At 54.0% G+C, this 26,644-nt stretch overlaps 2 protein-coding genes and 1 long non-coding RNA gene across 10 annotated transcripts; 2 read left to right on the top strand and 1 right to left on the bottom strand.

The window, feature by feature from the left end:
* Positions 1-207: 207 nt before the first annotated feature.
* On the top strand, positions 208-7,824 carry FAM163A (family with sequence similarity 163 member A). Its single transcript, XM_048943834.1, has 4 exons — positions 208-321; positions 4,165-4,258; positions 4,334-4,448; positions 5,212-7,824. The coding sequence occupies exons 3-4, from the start codon at positions 4,356-4,358 to the stop codon at positions 5,596-5,598; spliced, it is 480 nt and encodes a 159-aa protein (XP_048799791.1). The 5' UTR covers positions 208-321; positions 4,165-4,258; positions 4,334-4,355; the 3' UTR covers positions 5,599-7,824.
* Positions 7,825-8,006: 182 nt separating this feature from the next.
* LOC125692814 (ADAMTS-like protein 2) lies at positions 8,007-26,623 on the bottom strand. Of its 8 annotated transcripts, none has more exons than XM_048943795.1 (18): positions 26,422-26,623; positions 21,703-21,845; positions 20,389-20,464; positions 19,808-19,910; positions 18,756-18,901; positions 17,984-18,107; positions 16,631-16,711; positions 16,274-16,449; positions 15,593-16,022; positions 14,695-15,115; positions 13,938-14,044; positions 13,297-13,426; positions 12,735-12,948; positions 12,339-12,494; positions 11,216-11,386; positions 9,416-9,592; positions 8,662-8,806; positions 8,007-8,542 (listed from the first exon to the last, which is right to left on the bottom strand). In XM_048943795.1, the coding sequence occupies exons 1-18, from the start codon at positions 26,488-26,490 to the stop codon at positions 8,424-8,426; spliced, it is 2,988 nt and encodes a 995-aa protein (XP_048799752.1). In that variant the 5' UTR covers positions 26,491-26,623; the 3' UTR covers positions 8,007-8,423. The 8 variants fall into 8 exon arrangements, 6 of the variants coding, with proteins under 6 accessions (XP_048799752.1, XP_048799753.1, XP_048799754.1 ...); XM_048943796.1 differs by having other exon boundaries at positions 21,703-21,840; positions 26,422-26,556; XM_048943797.1 differs by lacking the exon at positions 26,422-26,623 and adding an exon at positions 26,186-26,404 and having other exon boundaries at positions 21,703-21,840.
* Positions 22,367-26,093, top strand: LOC125692831 (uncharacterized). Its single transcript, XR_007376858.1, has 3 exons — positions 22,367-22,429; positions 22,905-23,956; positions 25,516-26,093. It is a non-coding gene; the product is annotated as an uncharacterized LOC125692831 (long non-coding RNA).
* Positions 26,624-26,644: the final 21 nt, after the last annotated feature.

The raw sequence follows: 26,644 nt of genomic DNA, 5'->3' as shown, positions 1-26,644 counted from the left end.
TCCGACCAACCGTTTCTTGCCCTGCGGTCCCGTGGCCAAGGCAGCGCTGTGGGACGGGTGATGGAGACGAATGGCACCGCTCCAGAGCTTCTCCACGGCGGGGACACTCCGAGGTTGGGGCCGGGGGCGGTGCGGGGCTGGGGGCGGCTCCACGCAACCGGGCAAACTCCTCCCCGCTGCCTCCACCCCCGGGCGGACACTCGGCGCCTCCCGGGCTTCGGTGCGCGCTCCTCTGTCTCTCCTCCTCCTCCTCCTCCCCCTCCTCCTGCCCGCGCCCGGCGGCGCTGCTCTCCTCCGACCCCGCTGTGTGCCGGCTTCCAGGTAAGGGTCAAGGATTTGGGATAAAGGATCTGGGATAGGGGATAGGGGAAAAAGGATTGGGATGAAGCGCTTGGAACTTTCCGCCCCCCCCCCGGCCCCCGGGCAGGGGATGCTCTACGAAGGGCTCTGGAACCACAGGACCCCAGTTCATCTCTTTGGGATTGCACTGCCCAACTTTGCGACGTTGACTCTTTGGGGTGTGGATGGTGCCTGGCCCCTTTGTTTATCCCTGAGGATCTCTGGTTTGTCTCTGGCTGAGCTTCAGTAATTGAAGGAGACCCGTGCTTGAGTTATGGGTCTGCCATTTGTTGTCTCCTAAGGTTATCCTGGAGGGTTTGGTTCCCCACAAAAGGACATGTGGAAGCACCTAGCATTTCCAGCCAGCTTTCGTTGTGTGCTATTGATTGCCTCTACAGGGGAGAGGGTTTCTGATAGGCCACGGAATATTCCACCCAATGGAGCGTTGTGTCGTGGGGGCTTCTCTTCCTCTTCCCCACGTTGGTCCTCGTGCATCCGAGGTGTGGAGCTGCTGTGTGATGCTGTTTGTGGTGCCTTTGGGCTGCTCGTTCGCATCTAGCATCATTGCCAGTGGGGTCCTGTGGACTCAGAGCTGGGCTTGGGGGGAAAATTCTCCATCCCAGAGGGCTTCACTTGTTGAGCAGCTATCCAAGAAGAGATGAAAGAACCACAGAATCATAGCATTGTTTGAATTGGACTGTGCTTCTACGAAGATGCCATTCCAAGAGGGGAATGATCCCACTCTACTGGGACACGGGATGTGCTCCCACACCTCTCCACAGTGCTGCGTTTCAGCCCCATTGTTCCACTCTGCAATTCCAGGTGGAGCACCCTATGGCCGTTGCACATGGAGTGGTTTGGGTGGACTCACCTGGGTTTTGGGTGCTGGGCATGGTGCTGTCAGAAGGGACAGCTGAATACTTTGTGGCCAAAGTGCTGCCCTGGGATTGGATCTGGGGGCCCAGCTGCTCTGCTTTGGTGTGATCATCCCCAAACCTTGCCTGGAAGGTGGTGTTTGGAACGGCCAAGTGTGGTAGAGGCCTTTCCAGAGATGGAAAAGCTTCTCCAGCTTGAGCAGCACTGCTGAGCTTGGCCATGGGCAGAATCAGCTCTACAAGCACTGCTCCTTTGTGGATCTGCTAAGGCTGCACCCAAAACCAGCAGTAAAGCATTAGCGAGGTCGGAGCGCTCCCTGCTCTGCTGCCTCTTTCTCTCTGCAGCCGCGTCACCCCACACTGCATCCCAGCGAGGTGAAATATTCATCGGGGCTCTGCTACCCGTGTTCTACTGAAAGCACATTTCATGCTTCATTTGCTGGTGAGGCTGAGAGGCTTCATGATGTGATTCCCCTGTGACGGCCCTGAAAAGCGACCGTGGATAGGACTGGTGGAGTCTCCCTTAAAGAGAGCGAGGGGAGAGGTCAGAGGGCCTTGATGCTGCAGGATGGAGGCCCTGTTGTGATGCTGATGCTCTGGCAATAGGTATCCAGCTTCCGGCTTCCCCCCTGAAGCTCAGCATCCCCCATGAGGAATAGAAGGAAGCGCGGACCCGATGCTGCTCTGGGGTTTTGGGCTCCCGTTGCTCTGGGGATGGCAGCGTCGCTCTGTCTGCCCCGCGCTTTTGGGGAGGGGATGGTGCCCAGCTGCTTGGCTGTAGTACTGCTGCACGTGGGAGGCTGCTTCCCTGTATTGCTGGGGGAATGCAATTAGACCTTAATGAGTCATTACAACAAACCTCTGTTTATGCTCCCAGCAAAGATGCTGGGGGCTGCTGACAGCGGGCAGCAGTGCTTGCATCATGCACAGGGAGAGGCTGTGCGCCCTTCGCAGCCCCTTCTCCATGCAGAAGGGCCACGGGTGTTACAGTGGGGTTATAATTGCTGCCAGCCCTTGGAGTGCTTCTGGAGGGTGGCAGCGGTCAGAGAGTTACCTGCTGCCTGCTGCAGCCCTGGCCTGGGCTGCTGGTTCTTTCCAGATGGTGGCTTATGGATGTGGTGCCCTCTTCTAATCTGTGCCCCAGGTGAGTGGGCAGAGGTCCCACACGTCCATGAGCTCCCTGCTCAAAGGCCTTGCCCCACAGCCCCCTCTTCCCTTGCCCTACCCAACTGTGCAATGCTCCATTTTGTTACCCCTGAACGATCTTTGCTGATTGAATCCCGCTGGCTCCCTGGCACGTTTTAGGGCAGGAAAGTGCCTGGGGACATTTGGAACATCCCTGTTCCCCAGCCACTTTGCCCTGTAGGATGCACACTGGTTGTTCTGGCTCAGAGGGTGAGAAATAAACCTGGGGCTGAGCTTCCTTTGGTGGAAGTGGTGAGAAAGGTGGACGGGATGGAATGTGCCTGCAGACATTGCACACAGGTCCCGGTCCCCCTGCACTCCAGTGCTCTGGTGCTGGAGATCACTTTGGCTTTGCTTTGTTGGAGCCTTCTAAGTTTTTCCTGCTCTATGGTTTTTTATGTTGCTCATTTCTTCTGGTATTTGCAGTCGATCCATTCACCCATCTGCTGCGTGTTCTCAGGAATTGTTCCCTTCCCACCAAAACTCTGGGACGTTTGGGAATTGCCCAGCCCCAGCAGACACCGGTGGGTCCCCACAGCTGCTTCCCATCCCTGTGCCCATCACATCCCTCCCACGAGGCCATGCAGGGCGGCCCCAGTGGGACAGGGGGAGGCAGTGGGGTCTCTTCTATCAGGGTTATCTTCGGGCTCCCACCCACTGCTGCAGCCCCTCAGGGTGCTCAGCCCACCCCAGCGCTGCTCTGTTCCAATTAGGCCCTGTGAGAGGATGGATGCTGGTGAGGCCACGGCCGCTAATTCACCAGGCAGACAGCTCATTGAATTAGCCCAGGCTGCAGAGCGGGGCTGAGCCACCCGCACACAGCCCCACGTCTGTCCGTCTGCCCCACATGGGGCTGATCCGCTGCTGCTGCCGTGCGGGTGCAGGGATGGATGTGCAACAAAATGGACTGGGGCTGTCCAGGCAGGAGAGGCACGCATTGACCCACACCAGCAAAGGGAATGTGCTGCCCTGCTCGCTGTGCGCGTCCGGCACGGACGTCATTGAAGGGAAATAAATATAGCAGCCGCTCGCTCCAGAGCTGCTGCTCAGGCTGTAAGTTTGTGCTGCCGCACGGCATCAATTAAAGAAAATGGATCTCTGCGCCAAGCAGCCCCACGCCTGCCTGCAGGGTCAGCCTGCTCCGTCCCCACTGGGGACAGTGGGATGGCAAGGGGCAGGGAGGGCCCCAAGGGTGCAGACAGACGTGTCCTCGTCCCTCTCCAAGAAGTGGAGGCTCTGTGGGGTGTCCCCGAGCCATCCAGGGTGCGGTGTGGCTGTCATGGAGCGTGCTGTCCCTATTGTTAGCTCCGTGCAGGCGTGCTGATGGATGGCCCTATCAGCTGGCTGGTGGGCATATCGATTTGTGGAGTTTTTGTCATTTTTTTCCCCTGTTTTATGTGTGAGAGTGGCTTGAGAAAGGAAGTAAATCCAAACCGTCCTTCTGGCTTTGCACTGTGCCTTTCTGAGTGCTGGAAATCAATGTGTGGCTGCTGGCAAACCACGCTGGGATGAGTTTTTGGGGCTTTTCCTGCGGCTCGGGCGGAGGAGCAGGTTGGCAGCTGTGATCTGGAAGCTGCCACCTCCCCGCATCAATTAGGGTCGTGTGGCTGAAGGGTAATTAGATCTGCTCAGCTGCGAGCTGCCAGCGCTTGGGTCCTATCAATTAGCGGCTCACAGAGGGCTGCTGATGGGACACGATGGCAATGGGGATGGCAGGCATAGGGCTGAGCTGATGGCTTCTTCTCCTCCTTGTCCCTGCTCCCAGTGCCACAGGCATCTCCCCAGGGCCATGCAGAGCTGCCAGCCCCCCCCAGCCGTCCCAGGGCCGGCGTGACCGCCAGCGGCCACCGCATCCCTGGGTAAGTGCCAATGGGGAACGTGGGATGGGAGCGGTGATGCTTTGGTGGTGACACTCCCCATGTTCTGCCTTTCAGAGTTTGATGGAGAATCGGTCGGATGACAGCGGGAACTGTTGTCATCACCGGGGGAATCCTAGCGACAGTGATCCTACTGTGCATCATTGCTGTGCTCTGCTACTGTAGGCTACAGGTGAGTGTGGGGACATCCATTGCACCAGGGTGCAGGATGGGCTGGGGGGCTTTGTGCCCGTGCTGGGCAGGGTGAGGCTGCCCGACTGCCTCCCACAGGAATCTGAGGAGCTGCAGTGCTTGCTCACTTAGGTGTAGGCTTGGCTGGATTTGCAATACCAGATGAAGAGCTTTTGGGTTGGTTTTTGTTTTTTTTTCTTCCTATAAATTAGACGAGGAAGCTTTCAAAGTCGGCTGGCTACAACCTCTTTAAAAGTTAATGCTGAGTCTGTGCCATGCAGCAACGTGCTGGAAAGCACAGAGGCTACAGGGGAGGTGGCATCCCCAAATCCCTTCCCCATGCAGATCTCACTGTGAAAGGAGGAGACACATTCCCCTGCTGCCCCCCACCTGCTCCTGGCTGGGTCTCACCCTGCTGCCCTCATATCCCAGCCTGGTGGAGCCGAGCAGGCAGCTCCAGCAGTGGGGAACTCCAGCAACTCCTGCCATGGGGCTGAGAAGCTGCCCCACTTCTGCTCCAGCGCTTTTCTCACTTTTTAAATTTATATTAATTTGTTAGTAGAGTTAGTAGTAGCTCAAACTGGAATTATAGAATCATAGAGTCATGAAGATTGAGGAGGACTGCTGAGGTCGCCAGGTCCGAGCCCAACCCACTCCCACCACTGACCGTGTCTGTCCCTCAGTGCCACATCTACTCTTAGGTTATGTGTGCCAGGTGGTGCCTGGGGCTGCCCCGTGCTCACCTACCCCATCCCTCTCTGCAGTACTACTGCTGCAAGAAAGATGACCCCAATGAAGAAGAGGAGGAGGAGGAGGAGGAAGAGGAAGAATCTGACCTTCCTGCGCACTCGCACCCCGGCACATGCAACGCCTGCAGCTCCCGCATGGCGGACGGGCAGGGCAGTCCCACTCCCATCCCCGAGCTCAACCAGCACGGGGCCCACCCCCGCTGCCCCACCTGCTCCCCGTACGGCTCCCCGTTCTACATACGGACCCCCGACATGGTGCGCAATGGGGGTGAGCGTGTGGCCTACGCGCCCGCCTGCTACCCCGAGATGGGGCCACCCGTCGGCCTGCAGGGCTTCCCGCTGAGCCGGCACAGCTTCCGCGAGGGCTTCCCCCCATCCAGGGCCATCAGCACAGAGGTGTGACCCCCACCACGCACCCCGCTCGAGGGATGGGGCTGTCAGCTCGCAGATAGTGGGGGTCGTGCAGGGAGAGCCCGAGGGCAGCGTGGCCCTCCTGATGGAGGGGAGTGGCGGAGCCTCACGGGTCGCTGTGGAGGAGGTTATCCAGACTGTGACCTCTGCACCTACAAGTGTAATTATTACTCTATCTCCTGAAGGAACTTGTCTAATGAGGGCTATGTACAGTACAAACTAACTTCATTGCTCCCCAGAGCGGCGCCTTTGGTGTTCTCCAGCTGGGGCTGTGCCCACGTCCCCTGCACGCGGGATGGGGATGGGAAGCACAGTGCAGTGGGAATGGGGGCCTGGGGCCATCCTGCTCCGCCTGGCCGCAGCACCGCTGTCAGCAGCTCATGTTGCACTGGGAACTGACACAGGGCTCGGCTTCGCCCACTGCAGCCTGTGCTGCAGTTGTAGGAGAGGATCTGGATCACTGCGAGGGGACGTGAAGACCGTTCACCCATGGCAGTGAGCACAGGCAGGTCTCTCTGTGGCCAAAGCCCCCACTTTGATTGCTCACAAGCTTTCTTAGGAGCGATTTTAACTTGGGCCCATAAGTGACCGAGGTTTTGCTTACAAGAATTGCACTGCCAGATGACTGCAGTGTGGTCACCTCAAAGCCCTGCCCAGACCCCATCCAGAAGGATGCTGGTTTAGAATCGCTTTGGCTTGCAGCAGCAGAGCCCACCAGCTTGCGTCCCCTCCTTTGTGAGGAGCTCCAATGGAGCACAATCTCCCCCTTCACTTTGGGAAGAGGACCCGAGCCAGACCCAGCAGTTGTGTGGCTGTGACGACAGCTCAGCCAACAGCTCCATCTGCGGAATGAAGATGGGGAAGTTCCTTCCTCCTCCACAAATCCAATTAGGTGAAAAATGACCAAAAGGACATCTCCATCGTCCATGGACACTTCCATAGCAACAGCGCAGCACTGCTCCCCGCTTGCAGCAGGGAGGAGGGACGCAGCCAGCCCACAGGTGCTGCCAGGAGCAATAGCAGGAACTGCTTGCCTTGCCCTTGCAATGCTGGGTAGAACTGCTCCGAAGTACAAGTGGGGTGTTCTTTCACTGCCACCATTTGGAGACTGGCCATCTGAAGGATTTGGACCAACAAGTCTTGACTTCCCTATTCAAACACAGGTGAAGGAGATCTTGTGGAGGCAAACACTGTGTCAGCCTCAGATGTCTTTGCTAGCAGACAGTAGGCTAATTGACACTCTGACGTGCTGTTGGTTTGGCACCTCTGCTCAAACAACCCAAAGAAAAGGAGCCGGATGAATGCCAAAAGTGATGATGGTCCTTGCAATCCAGACACCGTGCCCCAGCATGCATCTTACACAGTGTATGAGCAAACATTATTCACCGTCTCCCCCATCTCTGGGCCAGAAAGACCTCGTGTTTCCATTATGCTGAGACTCAGTCTAGCTGCACCTCCTTTACAGTCTCCTTCCATTCTCCAGACAGCGATAGCAGGCCTTTTCGTGTCCTTTCACAATAAGGGCAGGCAGGACGAAAGAAGAGAGTTAGCAGCAGCAACGCTCTGTGGATCCCACTGGCTGATAGCACCTGGCTCCCATCCAATTCTCTTCCCGGATAATATCATCTCTCTGTTTTTCTTGGCTAACTCAGCAAATGCTGTCCTTTCCCACTAGAGCGTCTGCTCAGCTTGGTCTCCATCCTGCTTGGAGCCACACGAAGTTAATGTCACAGCACGGCTGCCATGGGCATGTCCCGCTACCCAACTCTACCTCTTGGCATGAAGCAAGGCTTCCCACCTTGCAGTCCCCAGGTGGGGAGAGAATATGGGGTTCTGCTTCTACAGGTCACCTCTCTGATGAGAGGAAAGAGAGGAAAGCAACCATATCATGTGCAAATGACCTGTCACCAGCTGATGAGGTGAGGCAGCTCCAAGGTAGATGGATGGCCAAAGGTGAGTGTCACCCTCACAGCCAACACAAAACCCTGGGCCTGGCAGCTGCAGATGGATGGGTGAGTCCGAAAGGGCAGGGAGCAGAGATACAGCTGTGGGTTGTACGGTTTGGGTGGTGGAGGAACAGGACAGGGTAGGGGCAGGCATCTCAGATTTTTTCCACTTCAGATTTCCTCTGTTATTATTCTCTGTCTTTGTTGCTCAGCTATGGGTCCAAATTCCATGTCAGAAATAAAAGAGGACTTTGAAATACAAAACAGGAGTGATTTCTGTTCTTTTGGCAGGCAACACAAAATGGGGTCCATCCATAGCTGCCCTGTAAGCTGTCCTGATGCTAAGATTTCTCCACCCCCCCCACCTGCTCCTGCTTGTTTCTCTTCTCACCCTCCTCCTCCCTTGCCCCCCCCCCCCCGCCGCCTAGGCGCACACATCCCCAAAACAACAGGTGACAGTTTAGCTCTTTATTGTGACACAGAATTTTTTGGCTGTGTTTGGAAATTGCCCATGTAGCAGAACGACCTGCAGGGCAGGACGGGGTGACTGCAGCCTGTGCCCTGCTGTGGGCTGGCTCTGTGCCCCACCGCCTCCAACCAGAGCTCTCTGGAGGCGACTGACAACAGGGACAGGCTCTCCCAACTCACTTCTCAGTAGCTTTCTAGGAACTGGTGGTTTGTCTTCAGTAAAATCCTCTTGGTGGAGAGGGAACAGTGATGACTAAGCCCTAGGAGTCCTTTCTCGCTGAGCAGGCTGGTCTACAGGGACTGGCTCCACGGCCAAGCCAAGTGAGGTGGCTTCAAGTGGTAAAGTCTGGCTCAGGGAGCTCACAGCCCTGAACTTGGAAGGGAACTACAGCCTGGCAGCAGTCACGGTGACTTGAGGCGACACGACCGGCAGCAAGCCTTCCTGTAGTACCAGTGAGAGCACAGCTTCACCTTCAGCACAAGCACGCAGTTGGCCGTCGCTTTGTCTTCACAGTCTTCTTCTGGGGAGCAGAAGCAACCACAGAAGGGGTTACAAAGCAGACACGCTTCCCCAAGCTGAGAGCTGGAGGGAGCGAAAGGTTCCCAGGGCTCTTCCTCCTCCCTGCTCTCCCAGTCTCACCTGGGGCCTCTGTGGGGCACGGCTGGAGCTGACACATCTGCCTGCCTTCTGGTTTGGTAGCAAGGTCACAGCCCTGGGCCAGCGCTTCCCCCTGGTAGCACTTCACCTCGCGCAGTCGCACGCCAGCACCGCATGTCTTGCTGCACTGTCGGGATCGAGGGAGAGGAGAGAGAGCATGAGAGGTAGGTTTTCATTGAGGTGTAGGTCCCGAGCTCTTTCTTCCACTGAGACCTGGCAGTCTGTGCTTTGGAGACTGCTCTCAAAGAGGTTTGGGTCAGATCTAAGCCCAAACTCAGGCTCTCCTCCGGCTGCTTGAAGAGAGCCTCTCTAAGATGAGGCAGGAGGTTGCTTTCTGCTTTTTAACGCAGCTCGGAGTTGGTTTTGCTTTGAAGGCTGATGCTGTTTTAGAAGATGGACAAAATGGCAGCTTCACCTCCCCCCCATTCACTAAATGCTAAGTAAAGCAATCAAGAGGACAGAACATCAACTGCTGGCAGAGAAGACATGATTGCATCACCTGCAGTGGTACATGCTTTTGCCTGAGGCAATAATCCACGAGCTCAAAGGTTTTCTCCACCTGCTGGGGGCCAGTCCTTTCTTTTGCTGCCTGGTCTGCTAAAAAGCAGAGCTTGTCGTCCCACCCAGACCCAACAGAGCCCTCAGCAGACTGAACTGCTGGCAATCCTCACTGCAGGTCGCGCTCCACCACCCAGGGTTAGCTCTTCTCCCACTTCCCTGCCATGCTGAGCCGTACCTGAGACCAGGAGGTAGTGAACCAGGTTGAACACGGCCTCATGAAGCAGGCAGCTTGCTCCTCAGGCTTTTGTGCAGCCTCACAGCGCTTCTCAGGGTACTCCCTGTACACCCCATTCTCCAGCCCTGCACACAGGACAACCCGGCTCTTTGTCCCTCGTCCGCAGCTGGCATCACACTGGGAAGTAGAACATAAACTGCTGCTCTGCTGTAGAGCTTCAGGTAAGGTAGCATCCTGCTCAAAAGATGCTGAATGCACGTGCTAACACCAGGCTGATGGAGGTAGTGCAGCCCGGGTCACGGGAGCAAGGGGTGCCTGCAAAGGAGCTGAATTCCTCTGGAATAGGGACAGGAGATGGTTTTGTGTTCAGCATGGAGGATGCTGAATTGAGCCTGGCTGGCCTGAGAGCAGTTCCCACAAGGGACCTGGAGCAGCCAAGGTAAGGATGTAAGAGGCTGTTTCTGTCTTATTTTATATATCTCTATGTCCTAAAAGACCACGTAGCGTGTTTGTGCAGTAATTACATCCTGGAGTACTGACAAGCTCTGTGAGGGCTCAAGGGGACCAAGCTGGTGCACTGCAGGAGATTGCACAGGCAAGTACCCACGCTCAGCCCAAAGCTATGCAGGCACAGATGGGAGGGATCGACCTCTCAGGACAACACCGAGAGAAGCAGGCAGTGGGAGGCAGAATCTCATTCTAGCTGTGTTCCCTGGTGTCTCAGGCAGCACTTACCAGTGCAAGACTTCACTGCTCAGTGCCCATCTTCACAGTGCCAGGGCCAGCACAGCTGGCTCACATCCCTCCTGAGTCATCCTGCAAACAGCTCACCCGCAGCTGAACAGCTGAGAGCACAGCAAAGAAGCTGGCACAGGCAAAAGTGGGGAGCCCAGCTGGCCCTTCAGATTTCAGGTGAGTTTAATCACTCAGGCACAGCTCAAAAACTGCACTGCAGCATTGGGTGGGACCTACACCACAGGACAGAGCAGGAAAGGGCTACAGGAGTGCCGTGGGTCCCCAATTGTAAATGATTTCTGCTCGTTACTTGTGCTGGAGGGACTCCCAACTGAACGCAGTCAGCAGCTAGGAAGGCTAGAAAAAGGATTCCTTAGAAGCCCTCCTTTGTGCTCCGTGAATGCCTGTTTTTCTCAGGACTTTACAAGGCAAAGCCCAAACCCCACAGGTGTGTCATGATGTTCTCTCTGGGTGCTCTGGGATTTGGACCAGCTTGTAATGGAAGCTCATAATAGCCTCTCTAGCAACAGAGGGCAAGCAGGCTGGCAGCAATTGCTGGCTTAATAGAACAGGGCCCCTGGGCCATGTTCATTGCACCTGGGGCAAGTAAATGCTCTTGGGCTGGAAGTGACTCCCAGGACAGGGGCCTGGGCTGAGGCCTTACCTCTGGCTCTTATTAACTGGAGATGCAGTTGGTTTTTGTAGGGCTTTCTCTTTAGCAGCGAGACCAAAATCTTGGGGGTGTAAGTGCAGATTCTGGATGGGGCTCTGCTGAGGTGCCTACAACTGCCAGCTGGGAGCCAGAAGTGGGAGAGGAGGAGGACTTCCTTAAGACACTGCTGCCTTCCCAGAGACCTCTGGACCTCAGAGAGCTTGGAGGGCCACAAGTGCCACAGACTGGGGTGTGGTGGGGACAAGCTGGGGTATTTTCCTCTTCCCTCTTTTTGGAAGGAGCAACGATGCAGCTGGTGGTCACACTGTACAACTTTGCTCCACCAAGGGAGCCAAGTGCCCATCACCTCCTGTGGGACAGGGCTGAGGACGGAAGGCTGGGCTTGGCTTTACCTGGTCCCACTCCTGCTCCACCCAGTGTGCAGGGCAGTCCTTGTCTCCACACGGATGGACAGCCAGGGGCTTGGCAGCTGGGTCACACTGTGTGTCAGAGATCACCTTGCCCTCCAGGTTGCGACAGGCGACGAAACGGTTTATGCGTCCCTCACCACACGAACCTGAGCACTTGGAGGAATAAAGGGCATTTAGACACACCAGGGAGGTGGAGGGGCTACGGTCAGCAGTGAGAGTCTGGAGCCCTGGATCTGGGGCTATGGTACTTGATCCCAAGGGTCCCTAGAGGTGTTGGAGAAACATGGAAATGCGGCAGTGAGGGACATGGTTTGGCGGACATGGATGATGGGTCAATGCTTGGATTAGATGATCTTAGAGATCATTTCCAACCTTAATGATTCCATGATTCTAAGTTCCAGTTAGGTCTCAATGAGCTCCATTCAATAATTTGAGGAGCTCTTGGCACCTGGAGAATGGAACTCCCTGACCAGATGCACCTCCAAAGACCCTTGGACTCCACCACTCCCTGGGCAGCCTGTGCCTGTGCCTCACCACTCTTACTGAGAAGAAATGTTTCCTAATACCCAACCTGACCCTCCCTTGGTGCTGAGGCCATTCTATCCCATCCTGTCATCGTTACCTGGGAGCAGAGGCCGACTCCACATCACCACAGCCTCCTTTCAGGCAGTTACAGAGAGCAGTGAAGTCTCCCCTGCACTCCTCTTCTCCACACTGCCCCATCACATTCCCTCAGCTGCTCCCCATCACGCTGTGCTCCAGACCTCATGGAGATCCCTGCCCTTCTCTGGACAAGCTCCAGCAACTCAATGCCTTTCTTGTGAAGGGCCCAAAATTGAACACAGAACTCAAGTGCTGAGTACAGGGGGATGATCCCTCCCTGCTACTGCTGGCTGCACTACTGCTGATACAAGCCAGGATGATGCTGGCCTTCTTGGCCACCTGGGCACACCGTTGGCTCAAAAATGTACATTATCACTATTTCTCTAGCCTCTGCTAGAGGAAAGCCAACAGTGAGCAGCAGCATGACTGCTCATCCGCTCCCTCCTGCCAGCCCTGTGCCCTCAGAAGTGGGGGCATGGAGGAGCAGCCTCTCTGCACTCACCGGGCCCCAGTCGGAAGCGGTCCAGCGGCGGTCGCAGGGCGGCCCTGTGCACTCCTTCTCACTGCTGGGCTTCTGGGACTCATCGCAGAGGGCTGCTTCCACCGAGCAGCGCACCGCCCTCTTCATCGTGCCCTGGCTGCCGCATCGGGCTGAGCACTGCAATGACACCGAGTTGGATTCCAAAGCAGAGCACAAGAGGAATAAGCAAAGGCGTTTTCCTCCTGCTGCACTGGTGGAGAGGAGAAGGGCCCCAGCCGGGAAGGAGAAAAGTGAGTAAAAGTGAGCGTGCAGTTGGGCAGGGCTTCCTCAGCGCTCGCCAGCGGGAAGCACCCAACATCTGTCATTTTCCTTCAGACCCCGGCTCATCCTTGGATGCAAAGTTCCCCCGATGCCTACCTCAGACCACCCTGAGAGCTCCCACTGGGGTCCGCAGGCCTTGTTCTTGCAGGCTTTCCTTTCTATGGGCCTGGCCAGCCCAGCTGTCTCGCAGAGGTCATCGTAAACAGAGCTGTCGAAGCCTGGAGCCAGCATCTTCCAGCAGCGCACGGTGCGGTACTGGTAGCCCTCGCCACAGGTCCTGGAGCACTCACTCCACCGGCTCGTTTCCCACCTCCACAAACAGTCCCCAGGAGAGAAAGCACAAAGCAAAACCCACGTAAGTGACCCGGGGATGGAGGGTGGCTGGGGAGTGTTCGTGTGCCTGGGACTCCCTGACCCACTAACTGCTGCTATGAATCTGCTCATCAGGTGTAGGTCTGTGGTCTTGAAAAACAACTTTGTGCTTAGCGGGTAATTTAGACACAGAAAATTCCTTCCCTCTTTTCACTTACATGAGGATACACAGGTTTAGCTGTTTAAGTACATCTTCCAGACCAGAAATGGCTGCATACTGTGAGCAGGAAATGATCCTTACAAAGACGTGTATTCCCCAGGGGGAGCAGATGTCATTTCCACTCACCGAGGCTGGCAGTCTCTGCCTGTACAAAATTCATGTGTAGGTTCTGGTCGGGTCAGGGCATCGCAGTACGCTTCGTCCACTTCCACTCCGTCGTACCGTACACACATTGCATAGGAGGCACTGATACCTGCTGGACAACCAAGATCTTGTCTAGGTCAGGCTCCACCAGAACCAAAAGCCTCCCCCAGCTATTAGAAAATCACCGAAGAGCATTCACTGCCTCTGAAAGTCTATTTGCAATTTAAAAATACCAGTAGCCAAAAAGGTCCTGGAAGATCAGTCACCTCAGCAAGGCTTGAACTGATAAAAATCTCCAGACAAAAGCCAGCCAGATGCTCTGAATGGACTCTGAGTGTTGGCATATAAACCTCTCCTAAATTCTCATATAAGCTGATGCTAAAACTCACCCTGCAAACTAAAGAAATTATGATTGCACCACTGTTACAAAAGTCAGAAACTTCAAGACACCACTCTAAGACCAATGGAATTTGGAAATGGGAAAACAGTACATCTGTCCTCTTCAGATACCAAAAAAGAGGGAAGCAAATAGCAAAGAAAGTGGAGGCTGCTGAGTGGATTCCAACTACAGAAGTCACCAGGACAAAAGCAGTCTTCAAAGTAAGCTCTGGGTCTTTACCTACCTGAAGTGCAGGTGGAGCTGCAGGGGGCATAAGCCGAGACCTTCCACCGATACATGTCAGCCAAGCTGATGTCATCGTGGCCCACAGGGCTCACATCAAACTCATTGCTGCAGACAGAGGAGGAGGCAGGAAATAAAGACGTAAAATTGCTGTGAACATAAAATATACTGACTGTATTTCCACCTTTCCTTCTTGGAAAATGGGAAGAAACTCAATGGTTCTGTTCTCCAACCCTATCTCCCCCACCATGGGCAAGATGCGCCACTGGTAAGCAGAGCGTGAAGCCTTCACAGAATCACAGAATGGCCTGGGTTGAAAAAGGACCACAATGATCATCTAGTTTCAACCTCCCTGCTATGTGCAGGGTCGCCAAGACCCAGGCTGCCCAGCCACCAGACCAGGCTGCCCAGAGCCACATCCAGCCTGGCCTTGAATGCCTCCAGGGATGGGGCAACCACCTCCTATATTCAGCTAGTAAGACTGTGAACAGCCATAGCTCCACAGGTCCTTCCAAACACATCTAAATGGATCTCTGAGGCAAAGGAACACAACGTATGTTCCAGAAGCTCTGTGTTGGACCATGAGCCGTGCCAAACATCTGGAAGACACAGTGTTGCTCAAGCAACTATAACAGATACCATGGAGAGTCGCTGGCAAACGGGGACATCAGGGACAGCAGTGAGACTGCCAGAGGACTGGTTCAACCCTCCCTCCCAGCCAACCGTGCTCCTGTTTTGCCCAGGAAACCAAGTGCCACCTTTCAGTGCCGGGGGCCCGCAGAGGCTCTGCCTGGCTGATGTCCTCCGTTGTGCTGGCACCCAGCAGAGAGCTCTCCACAGATGCCATCACACTGTAGTTGCTCGCTTTCCCCTGTCTCCCAGCAAACATCTCCACCTTCAAGTCCTGCAGTGAGTTCTTATGGGACGGTGCTTTGTGGAGGCCCTGTGGCCACCGGGCAGCTGTTTCAGCCCATAGTCCTACTGTGGTGTTCCTCTGGGCCAGCCTGGCAGCCAGGTACTGCAGCTCCCTGCAGAAGGCAGCGTGGTGCTGGTCCTGGTGGCACAACCTCCTGAAGAGCCGAAGCCTGGAGGATGCGACGCGGCTGTTCTCTGATAGCTCAGACCTCCTCATGCTGTAGGGTACAGCTGTGCTGATGGAAATCTGGTTGAATTTGAGGGCTGGAAGAAGAACATTGGGATGTGTTAACTATCTTGCACGCCTTATACTTTAGCATGTGGTTTAGTGGTGCCTGGTAATGCAAAAAACACTGAGTATTTGGCTTTGAAACCCTAAGTTGCCATCAGGGTGCATCAACAGGCTTTAATTATCCTGAGCAGCCTCACGTGAGATCCTCACACCTGCCCGTGGCCCAGAAGTTGGATTAAAGCTCAGACCTATGTTGTAGGTGCATTTCACTCCTAGTCCTGCCCCTTAACTGTTTGGCTTTCTCAGACAGACCTCAGATCTGCTCCTCTTCCCACAAGGAGCACCCAGCTGCACTCTGACAGTCTCCACCCCTGCTATTAACCATCCTTTTTCCCTGTCTGCCTGATGGAAAAGCCACCCTACATTTCAAGTGAACCAGCGTAGAATGTCTCAATGCCTCTTTTCAATAAATTAAGGCTTGGGAGAAAAGGAAAAACAAAGCAACCAACCCAATTCTGTTTCTCCACCAATTGCTGCTGCTTCCTCTCGTTCTTCCTCCCCTGCTGTGTTTGCATGGTAGACCTGTCTTATGTGGAACTCATACTTCTCCTTTTCTTCACCTTGTTCCCATCCCCAGCCCCGAGGGTGATTAGTGGAGTTGGTGTGGAAGAAGTGTGGATGGCTGAAGCCTAAATCTTCATGCCTGTCTTTTAGAGGAAGCTGTTTGCTGGTGTCATCTGGTGACAGGGAAAGCCGTGTGACATTGGAGTCCTTGGCAGCTCTGAAGTTGGCTGGAACAGGACGGCTCTGGCTGGTCTCTACTGGGTGATGATAACGAGGTCTGTCTACAGCAGGGGCTGCAGTTCGGAGAGGTGGTGGTGTCCGTGGTACAGTGTAGTCATAAGTTATATGTGGCATTTTCCCATTAAAGTTATAGTACTGGAGGAAGCAGGGAAGGAAAACAAAACCTCTTTTATTCTAAGGGCATGCATTTCTTCTAATCGCTTTGTGACAGATGTTAAGAGAAGATAGCATCCTCTTAAACCCAAAAGGAAACCCCACGAGGCAATATCTGGCTTCCTCAGCCACAGGGTTGGTATGAGAACAAAATTAGGAAGCAGTTTGTCTGAGGGAGGCTCATAGTTTGGGACAGGCAAGACAGGAAGGGCTAAAAGTACCTCTTCACATACCATGGCATTCAGAGACTGGTTAGTGGGGCCGTGAGCTATGATATACTCCAGCCCATCTGAATTCAGACTCGAAGGCCGCCTGTACTTGAAGATCGTGCCAGCTACCCTGAAGTTCTGGGGGTTGTCAATGGCAGAGTTGCCGTTGAAGAAGAAATGCCCATATTCATCAGCGAGCGCTTCAAAGGAAAAAAGAGACAAGCGTGATGCTCCGTGCGGAGCGCTGAGGCTGTGCTGGCACTAAGGAAAGCAAACCCTGTGCTACCCAGGAGGAGATGCTCACAGGAACGGCTCAGGTGTCCTCCCACCCCATAAGCAGCTGAGCTGGGACCTCCACACCCAGCCAGACCCCCCGCTTACCCAGGATGTTTTCTGTCTTCCTGCGCTCCATGATGAGGATGTCCGTGGCACCGGCAGGGATGCTGGTGATGAACACGTAACCTGAGGAGCAGGAACGGGAGGTGAAGAAACTCCAAGGATGGAACAGAAGAGTGCTCATAGGCAAAGCACCTCGTGGGATAGGTGTGCATGTAGGAGGGCAGCGCTACCCCTAGCAGGATGTTAAGGACATAAGCATGTTGTGCCAAGCTGTGAGCTCTAATCCTGGCTCCCTTCTGAAATCCCTTTGCAAATGACCACTGCAGGTCTCTAAGGCTCAGTTTGACCACTGCTGGGTTTGAAGTCAGAAAGGAATTGCGTGAGCTTAATAGTGTGGCTGTGGGTGCATGAATGAATGTGCTGTCAAGCTTTTCCTCACAAGAGCACATAAAAAGCTTACTATTGATCAGCACTGGTGCTGAAGGGTGCAGGGAGAAGACTGCAGGTCCCCACAGCTCCCGACTCAACAGAATTTGTCTCAAGAGGAGCATAAAGATTGACCTTTAAATGGGTAGGAAGTAAAAGGCTCTTAACGTTGTGGGGCTTTGCCAGCTTGCCTTTCCTGTTAGAAAGTCTGTTGATTGCTTTTTTCCATCCTGTAAGATTTTATGAGGCCTGGAATGGAAGGCCAAGACTGTCTGTGTGCTTCTAGAGAGGTTAGCACTATTACCACACCCTGGAAAGGAGCCAGAATACTTCTCTGGTCCAGCATCTGTGGAGAATGAGGTAGACTAGTGGAACAATAGCAGTGTAAAACGATGTTCCAAAACATCCTCAAACCACAGTTAATTAATTACTAATGAGTATACCACAGTCTGTTCCTTCTTGGTGGAGGAATGGGCCATGAGGTTGCAAGAGATGAACCATTAATCTCAGCCCAGTTTCAGAGGGACTGTCCCTCAGCTGCATCAGCCACAGGACTGGGGAAAGCTGGAGACGAAGTGCAGGCTGAAACAAATGCTGTGACCCTCATCAGAGGAGCCTAATCTTCCAGTGAACACCTAGCACAAATAAAAGAAGATTCATTGACCTTATCACATCATCTGAGGTGCGCGAGATGCCAAAATCAATAGGAACAAAGAGATCCCCAGCTGCCTCCTACGGTGAAGATGTGAAAGAAAACCTTGCTGGCCTCATTTACAGCATATCACACCCAATCTCCTCTGATTAATCCAAAAGGATAAGATGTCGGTATTTAAGCAGAGGTGGCACTCTTCAGCTTTTTCCACCAAGCAGCTGGGAAACTCCTACCCTCATTCAAGCCAGTCACCCTTCATGCCAGTTGGTGGTAAGAAGTAGCAGGTGAAGTCTCTGGACTGTGGTAGCAGGGAGTACCTATCTGTGAGATTGCCTTTCGGAAGCTGCCTGAGACACGGTGACAAGTGCTGCCGTCCCCTCCACACACCCTGCATCTGTCCATCGTCCGGGCCGAATACAGGCTCCCATCACACCCCACTGGCTGCAAGGAACAGAGCAAAAATAGAGTGTCTCTTAGGGGACAGTGTCTTTTCAAGGTGATGCTACCTTATTCTTTAGGTGAGCTTCTGCGTGTGGATGCAGGGTAGTTTGTGACCGTGTGCACTGTGCTCCTGAACCTGGGGCAGGATCTCATGGGTGGGTGCAGAAAATAGGACTCAGAAAGTCTGTTGCCATTTATTCAGTCTCCCATCTTTTGGCAAATCCTTCTCACTGTAGTAGTGATGTACAGCATCATCTTCCAGGAGACGCTGCATCAAAGGCAGGCAGGCTGCTTGAGTTTTTAAGATACCTCTCTCTACCACTCCACACACACATCCTTTACCCTTATTCTACAAGGGAAAAAATCCAATCTTTTTCAGTTTGGCTATGAACACTGAGCTGCAGTCCTAGTCTTCTCTGTGCTGGGAGAAAAGTTCTGTTACCCACTGTGAATGTGGATGTATCTAACTCCTTTTGTGTGAGTCCCTCTGTCCTGCTCTAGCCCAGAGGCATTCAAAAGTGAATGTCATCACTCTTGCCAGGCCTTGGTTTCACCTCTCTGCTGGGACCCTTGGCTTCACAGTGACTAGGCAGTTCAACAAGGCATTTATACCCCTGGTTTCAGTACTGTTTCCTTCCAGAGCCTCACCTCGCACTTCCCATTGATGCAGACCCCTTGGTAGGTCCTGTCCTTGCAGGAGGTACCATCCTGGGCTCGGGCCATCAGCTGCCTCTCTCCATTCCGCGTGGTGCACTGGAGGTCACACGGCTTGTTGGAGATGCTGGTGTAGTCATCTGAAGGGACAGAGGCAGACCAAGGGGGTGGGCAGTGAGGGAGGGGAACTTCCCTTTATCCACACTGCTGGTTTGATATCATCTTAGATGTTCTTGCTTCTCGGGATGAACTGCAAGGCTACAGACCTTGGTAGTAAAGGGATCGTGGTATGAGGCTGCACCTGGGGCCACACACAGAATTGCTTCTTGATGGCAAAACCTCTCCCCTTTGCAGTGCCATTCCCTGTGCCAGATATGGGAATCCACATCAGCAGATCCCAGGCCACACATAAATACACAGGAGCAAGTATGACCCGCAAGAGAGGTATCCACAGTGGGGCTGTGGCCAGCTGCACCCCTTCCAGCTGAGCAATGGAAGTTAGAGGTGCAGATGTTCTATGTTCCCTTGGCAGCTAATGGAAGAACAGGCAGGTCCAGAAAGGCGGTCATATCTCAGGGGAGCTGAGTCTGGGCCTCAAGGGCCATCTGGCAACTCGTGTGAAGCAATTTATCTCCTCTGTGCAGGAAATGGATGGCCATCCTGTTCAGAACAACCCACCGCCATCCCAGTGGGAAGCATGCTGGCTGACGGAGGTGGCTGAAATGGTAGGAGGCACACACCGACTGAACACCACTCTGCCAAGGTGACTGGTGGTGAGTCAAGACACCTGAGAGATGCCTGTGTTCTGTGTCTGCTCGCCAGCACATTCTGACATAGGATCCAAGCCAGTGTGAGAAGGGGCCTGGCTGGCTGGGGTGGCTCTGTGAAGAGAGGGGATGATTTCTCCAAAGCAGGGAGCATAGGGAAGCACTTCTGGACCAGCCAGGAGCATCCATCCCTCGCCCCTGGGTCCTCCTCCTGTGTCTGAGAAAATCCTGCAGGTGTTTTCTCACCCTGATCCTTTGTGTGAAGCTGTGAAAACCCACCTGGATAGAGGGGCATCCAGTGGTAGTACCGCTTTCCAAAGGCTTTGGCATTGAAACTGGAGCACTGCTGTTGTTTGAAGCTTGCTGTGTTGGCTGGGCAGGGCTATGGAGGGAATAAATGTGATCAAAAGCTCCCTATATCGCAGCCCTGGCTGTGACAGCTGCTTGGCCCTGCTACATCCTTGGAGGATGAAAATGCCCTGTCCACCCTGGAAGGAATCAGTGATGGACTTTGATGTGCAGTAACACGGGCAGAAAGGCCAGGCTTCCATCGCCTCAGACAGCTGTAGTTAACAGTACTGCAAAATCTACTTCCAGCAAAGGGAAAAACATACCAGAAAAACTTCTTCCTTCCCCCCACCCCACGATGAATATGTTTTATATCCTTCTCCCCCACCTTTCAGACCCAGAGAGGAGCCCAACTCCCAGAGGCACACTGGCAACTCCTCAGGAGTGCACTGTGCCTCTTATCTGCACTCCTCTGCCAGACCCTCACTGCTGCTGCTCCTGCACTCCTGCACTTGCTGGTCCAACCTCACATCCCCCAGTACGGACCAGTCAGTGCTGGAAGCAATTCTCACCTGCTGCTGGCACAGTTGGTAGTGCTTGGCTTGGCCAACACACATGGTGCTGTTTGTTCCCTGGGGCATCTGGAGCCTGCAAAGCAGAATGTGTGAAAGCAGAAATAAGCTAGAGGTCTGCAAAGCACTAAGAAATCAAGGATAATAGAAAAGTCAGGGTGGGATTTTATTAGAGTAAGGTTTTCAGGATTTACAGTGGTCAACGTCTCCCCTGAAAGACATCTTCAGTGCTGTTAGCTTTGGAGTGTGATTTTAGGCTCAGTTTGGGTGGATGGGAAACAGCTGAAGTATTTCCAAGGCTTTGTCTGCACATCTCTGCAGAAGGGTTGTGTGACAAAAGGCCAATGGGGCTTGATGATCCACCATTTCCACAGAAGCACCTACGATTTAGAAGTGAGCTGGGGAACTGATTTCAGAATTCACTGGGCAGCATGCAGAGAGATGGCACCTATCATGTGTACTGAACACCTTTCAAGACTAGCAAGAGAGGTTTGGTGATGAACAAAAACCATGGTTCTCAGCAAGTGATGCTTTAGTTCTGGCCAGCAGCACTTGTCCAAGGGATACTGAACTTCTCAACTAATGCAAAAGCTAAAAAAATTCCTCAAAGCTGAGAAGATGCAGGGAGAAAGGTCAAGGTTACAGATGGGAACTTCACTGTGTAATGAAGAACCACATTCAAGCTGGACTGCTCAGGTCTAGCTATTCCTGCAGAGCAACAATTTACACAATGTTGGTAGAGCCTAAATTCACATCATAAGGCTTCAAAATTGCCATCTCTTTCAGCTGAAACAGGGGCAGCCTGCAGACTCCAGCAAAAACTGTTTCACAGCGCATGGCTGGCTCACACTTAAGCTGCCCTGCCGAAAGCTGCAGGGGCCTTTTGGCTGGGTTTGATGTCAAGCAGAGGCAGAGACATTGGCAAGCCTCGTTAGTGGGGAGGCGGTGTCCAGACGGATGGCTGTCACCACATCTGGACCCTTACTATGCTGCCAACCAGCCCACATAAAAGAAATTTTCTTCTGGAGGAGGCAGAGCAGGTAGGGGGCCCTTGTCTGAGCTTCCTGCCCTCAGGAGTGCAGTCACGCAGAAGGGAAAGAGGCTGAGCAGCCCCAACGGTGTGCTGCGCAGTACGATGCTGGCTCTTGTTAGCAGCTCAGGCTGGCGAGGTGCCTGATAAGGGCTGGGTGGTGAGGTGATCCAGAGGGAACAGCTGGGTCCCCACGAACCCTATTTGACCAATTCCAGGACCGTAGTAGCTGCAGGGGGCAAATGGAGGTTGGGGCACCGTGGAGAATGCATGCTGGGACCCACCGCTGCCGCAGGCAGTGCCGCTCCCGGGACATCACGCCTCCGCCGCAGGATCGCGAGCAGGTGGACCACGAGCTCCACTCTCCCCACCACTTGGTAACTTCTTCATCCCAGGGGCCAGCTCCGTCTGCTGCCTCACTACTGTCCTGACAGAAACAGAGAACGGTTAGCTGGGGAACCTGGTGGCCTAACTCCAGAGGATGGATGGATGGATGGATGGATGCCTCTGGGATCTCGTGGCATGGAGAAAGGCTGCTGGGTATGACATGCGTGGCACTCAGTCTGGCTGCAGCCTGAGCTGCAAGCTCACTGCCAGCCCAGCTTAGCCACACCAGCAGCCCACAGCCCAGCTGCCAGCCAGCACGGAGCAGCAGGAAGGCTGCAATGCCTGGCTGCAGAGAAGGGGGGTGGGGGGGGATGCATCTGTCCTTTGGCAGAGCTGTATCACAGGGAATAAACTCTTCTTTGTGCATAAGTCGGCTCAGGTCCAAGTTCTTCACCCTGCGACTGTCACAAAAGTCATTTTCAAGAGCGCTTCAGAACCAGAGCCTCTCGCAGGCTGTCTCAGCACAGCTTTGCTGGCCTCTCCGTGCTCAGCAGAGGACTTTCTCCCTCACCCAGCATGCTTTGCTGTGGCCAATCCTTTAAATTTGGCAAACCTGAGCTCTCCCACCCCTGTGCAATCACAACTGCAGGCTGCCGTTGACTGCACCTCTAAGATTCCCAGCAGGTAAGTGAGCGTATGTTTCAGTAAGATCTCTTGCAATGCTTTTCCTGCTGTGTGATGCCCTAAAAGCTCCAGAGATTTTTGCAAATTGTGTGCAGGAGTGAATTTGCTGTTTACTGCAACACAGCTGTGAGCAGAGAGTTAAACGCAGCAATGAGCTTACCATGGGGCAGTGACTAGAAGTGATTTAGCCAGCTGAAAATGCTGACGGTGTATCAGTAGTAGCAGAAGAGATCAAATAATTTGTGTGTGTGTGTTGTCTGTGTAGCATCTCTTATGTTACACATGGAGAGGCTGTATCAGTGCTACTCATAGCAAAACCCTGATCGTCCTGGTGGGAAGAACTGGTCTGCAAAATTGATGGATGTAAAAGAAAGCTCAGCAGTCTGCTGAGCTAGATTCACTATTCTGGTTGACTGCCTCTTGGCTCGATGCTCTTTCATGGTGTAATAAAGCCAAAATGTTCTTCATCTTGCAGTGTAATTCCTGCCTGAGCATTTGTTTCTATAGCATCTGCCAACAGCATCCTCTGGGCAGAGGAGATGCAGAGGAGCTGATTTGGGGTTAGAACCAAGTGTGGTCGAGGTGCACATAGTGACTGTGCTGCCCATGGAGTGTGTTAAAAGTAAACCTGCTCTGCAAAAAAAGCACCACACCACCTGATGCTTTACCCTTTTGTGATTACAACAGCTGATGGTGAAAACAGTGCAACCAAATTCCTTGCAACATGGGTGTGCTGGCTGGATGTGCTTCTCTGACAGAGAGCAAGTGCTGTGTAAAAATGAAGTGTAAAAGAAACAAGCAGATTTTCAGCAAGATCTTTCCTTCTGCTACCAGATGCTCATTTCAACCTGCGTCCTACGACGGTTTCTGCCTGACTGCACACGATCAGTCTGCAGGTGGAAATGCTGGCTATGCAGCTTCCGTGGTTACAAAGACAGAAACGAAAGGCTGTATTTTCAGTTCAGATCTCCCCCTGACCCCTGTGATAAGCATCTCCAGGCCTGCAGAGGAAGCGCCCTTCACAGCTGCTGGGAAGGAGAGGACAATGATTTATCTGTCTGTGCAAAGAGCTCAGTGCAAAGCAGTCTCTCAGGAGCTGGAGCATCAATCACAGCTGGCCCCTTTCCACGTGACTGAGTGGCCACAGAGCACCAAGGGGTGCACAGGCTGCCCAGGGGGAGGCGTGTGGGCCAGAAGTGGCAATATTTACCCAGCCTTTCTCCAGGCTTTGCCCCACTCCACCCCTGTGGGCTCTGCTGCAGCTCAAGCAGTGACAGCAGTTTTCAAATGAAATGTGTTCCTCTACCTCTGTAAGCCCCTGTTCCTGCTTCCTCAATCAATCACACACTAAATAGATTGATTTGGCTCTCAGGTTTTCCATGACCAAGCACTCTTGCCAGCCCTCGCCCAGCAGCACTTATTTATCTGTGTAAGCAAGGACAGTGCTGAGCTGCAGCCTTTGCCAGCGAGGCTCACGGTGTGACAGCAGCTGAGTCCTCAGCCCTGAGACGTGGAGGTGAAACTCAGGTACGTGCAGCTGGTTTCAATCTGGGCTGACTTTGCTGTGTTGCCAGAAGTGAACCCGTGCTAACCATGACACACAAATGGCTCTTGTTTGTAATTAGCGATACTTGCATTTTCCAAATTTCCAGATAATAAATTAAGGCTTGTGGGATAGACTCCAGATTAGATAAGCTCCCAGCTTCAGTTTCCCAAGCCCCTCGGCAGACCCCAAGGGTTACTTCTGGCCAAGCAGATTTCCCCCCCCGTTCCTTGGAGAAAGAGAGCCAAGGGGCTTTAAAACAACACTTCTGCAGTCTCCTGGTTATGGGAGATGCTGAATCCCACTCTAACTTGTCCCATGCTGTAGAACCATGCATGGAGCAGACCAGAAACTGTGGGGCAGGAGGTGAGTGTAGGTGCAGGATCTGTAAGGCTGGCTCTGCCTGGGCTTGGATATGGAAGGGAGGATCAGGTACAGTTCCTCAGCTGATGAGAAACGTTAAGGGCTAGAAATCACATCAGCAGAAAAGACAGGCCACCTGCAGCTCAGCCAGGTGCTCTCCTCAAGAATTCCCCTGGAGGCACTTGTGGCTTGGCACGCAGGCTATACAGCTGCAGCTCTTCCTCTCTGAGGCTAACCACGGTATTCCTGTGCCTCAACACCTACACGGGAGGCTGCGCACATGCTCTGGTGAGGGCTGCCCTCCTGTTCCCTTGCTCGGGGGTGAGCAGAGCCTACGGTGACGCTGGGGAACTTTTCCAAAATTTTCCAATATTGCTGTCTCTAAGCCAGCATCACTGAAAGCTTTTCCTGCCTACCCAAAGGCTCAGCAGCTGTTTCCCTTCTACCCCCCACCAGAGCCAGACAAAGGCTGCCACAAACAACTGCTTCAGCCTGGCGAAGGAGGGAGGGCCCAGGCTGACATCCTATCAGTTCTCCAGGCGGTCTTTCTGAAGAACAGAAAGGAGAAAATAAACCCTCTAATGATTCTCTGTTGCGTGTCAGATCAACTCTAAGCTACAATGGGTTTCCCAGAAACCTGGGAATAATGGCAATTAGTGTGTCATTGGCTCAGTGTCCCACACTGCGCACTGAATCCTGGGACTCATTAAGCCCGTGTCTCAGGGGTTAGAAATCTTTCTAGGAAGAGACAAAACAAATCCCTGTTAGTTCCCCTGAGTGGAGAAGCTTGCAGGGGTGTGCTCTGTTGCAGTGTGATGTGCCTTAGGGCCCTGTGCACCACTGCAGGCCACAGGAAGCTCTCATAAGACAAAAAAGCAGCTGAAAAAGAACTAAATTCTGAACAGCCCTTTTCTGAGGTCATTAACTGCATGTCCTCTACAGAAATCCACAATCCCTTACCTCAGGGCTTCTCTCTATGGCAAACTCTGCTACTTGCTTGAGATACTAAACAGCTTCAGATGTCCTAATGCCTCAAACTGCCTGCAGATGTTATCTTGTGCTCCTGGAAATGAACCGCCGTGTTCAGCCCCCAGGTCTGGGTGCTCTGTGTTGTGCTCTGATCAAAGCTGTGGCTGAAAAAAACGACTGTGTTTTCAATTGTGTCCCTTCCTCCCCACAGAAAGGAGAACTCTGATGCACCGTTGATCATCCTGCTGTGAAGGGAAAGAGGAAAGGAATACGGGGTGTGCATGAGGAATCCCTACCATCTGTTTTTTCAGAGGCACTGTGTCCAGAGCTTGGTGCAGGAAGGAATTTGCTTATCTAGGGACTGAAGCACTCTGTGGCATTCTCTGCATGCATGCTGCAGAAAACACAACCAGCAGGTTAATCCCTTAATGACCACTGCATCCACAGCCTGCTCTGTGTGGGGTGAAGGAGTGCACATCTGGCAGGCTGACCCTGGGAAGCAGAGCAGAGCAGGCAGAATGTGTGCAAGGCTGCAAAATGCAGCAGGAGCAGCACACTGGGGCTTGAACCCAAAGGCAATCCCAGCTCAGGTGACAACGCTGCTCAAAGCTGGGGTGTACACAGAATGAGCCACAGAATGGCTCAGGAAGGACCTCAAAGATCACTCACCACCCATGCCATGGGCTGGCTGCACCCAACTCAGGCTGCCCAGGGCCCATCCGTGGCCTGGGGTACTTCCAGGGATGGGTCACCCACAGCTCTGGGCAGCAGCGCCGGCTCCTCACCGCTCTGAGCGAACAATTTCCCCCTGACATCTCACCTCAATCTCCCCTCGCAGCAAAGAGCCGTCCCCCCCCCCCAAGTCCTATCGGCGATCCCACCTCAGCCACGGCTTTGTGCGGGGAGCAGCGCATCGCTCAGACCCCTCCTGCGAACCGGGGGGCTCCGCTCCCCACGCAGCAGCGGAACAGTGCCACCTCTAAAGGCCGTGGGGGCAGGGCTGGAACCGGCTCCCAGGCGCGGGCGAGCGGCCTCTCCGGGTCGCCGCGGCCCTTTGTCGGCGGGGCGGGCGCGGAGGCGCCGTTCCGGGCAAGGTCAGCCCCGAGGCCGCGCTTACCTTAGCGCCGAGGGGGGCGGCGGCGCTCAGGAGGAGGAGGAGGAGGAGGAGGCGGCGGGGAGCGGCCATGCCGCGCTGCTGCTGCTGCTGCCGCCGCTCGGAGGAGGCGGCGCGGCGGCCCACCAGCGGCCGGGGCAGTAGCAGCCGGCGGCGGGGCGCGGGCCGGCATGGCTGGGGGAGTTAATGACTTTACAACGTGCCGGGAGCGGCGGCCGCCGGGGGA

This window comes from Lagopus muta, chromosome 5 (assembly GCF_023343835.1).
Source record: "Lagopus muta isolate bLagMut1 chromosome 5, bLagMut1 primary, whole genome shotgun sequence".
NCBI lineage: Eukaryota > Metazoa > Chordata > Aves > Galliformes > Phasianidae > Lagopus > Lagopus muta.
Note: the sequence above shows the minus strand (reverse complement) of the source record. Positions and strands in the feature narration are given on the sequence as shown.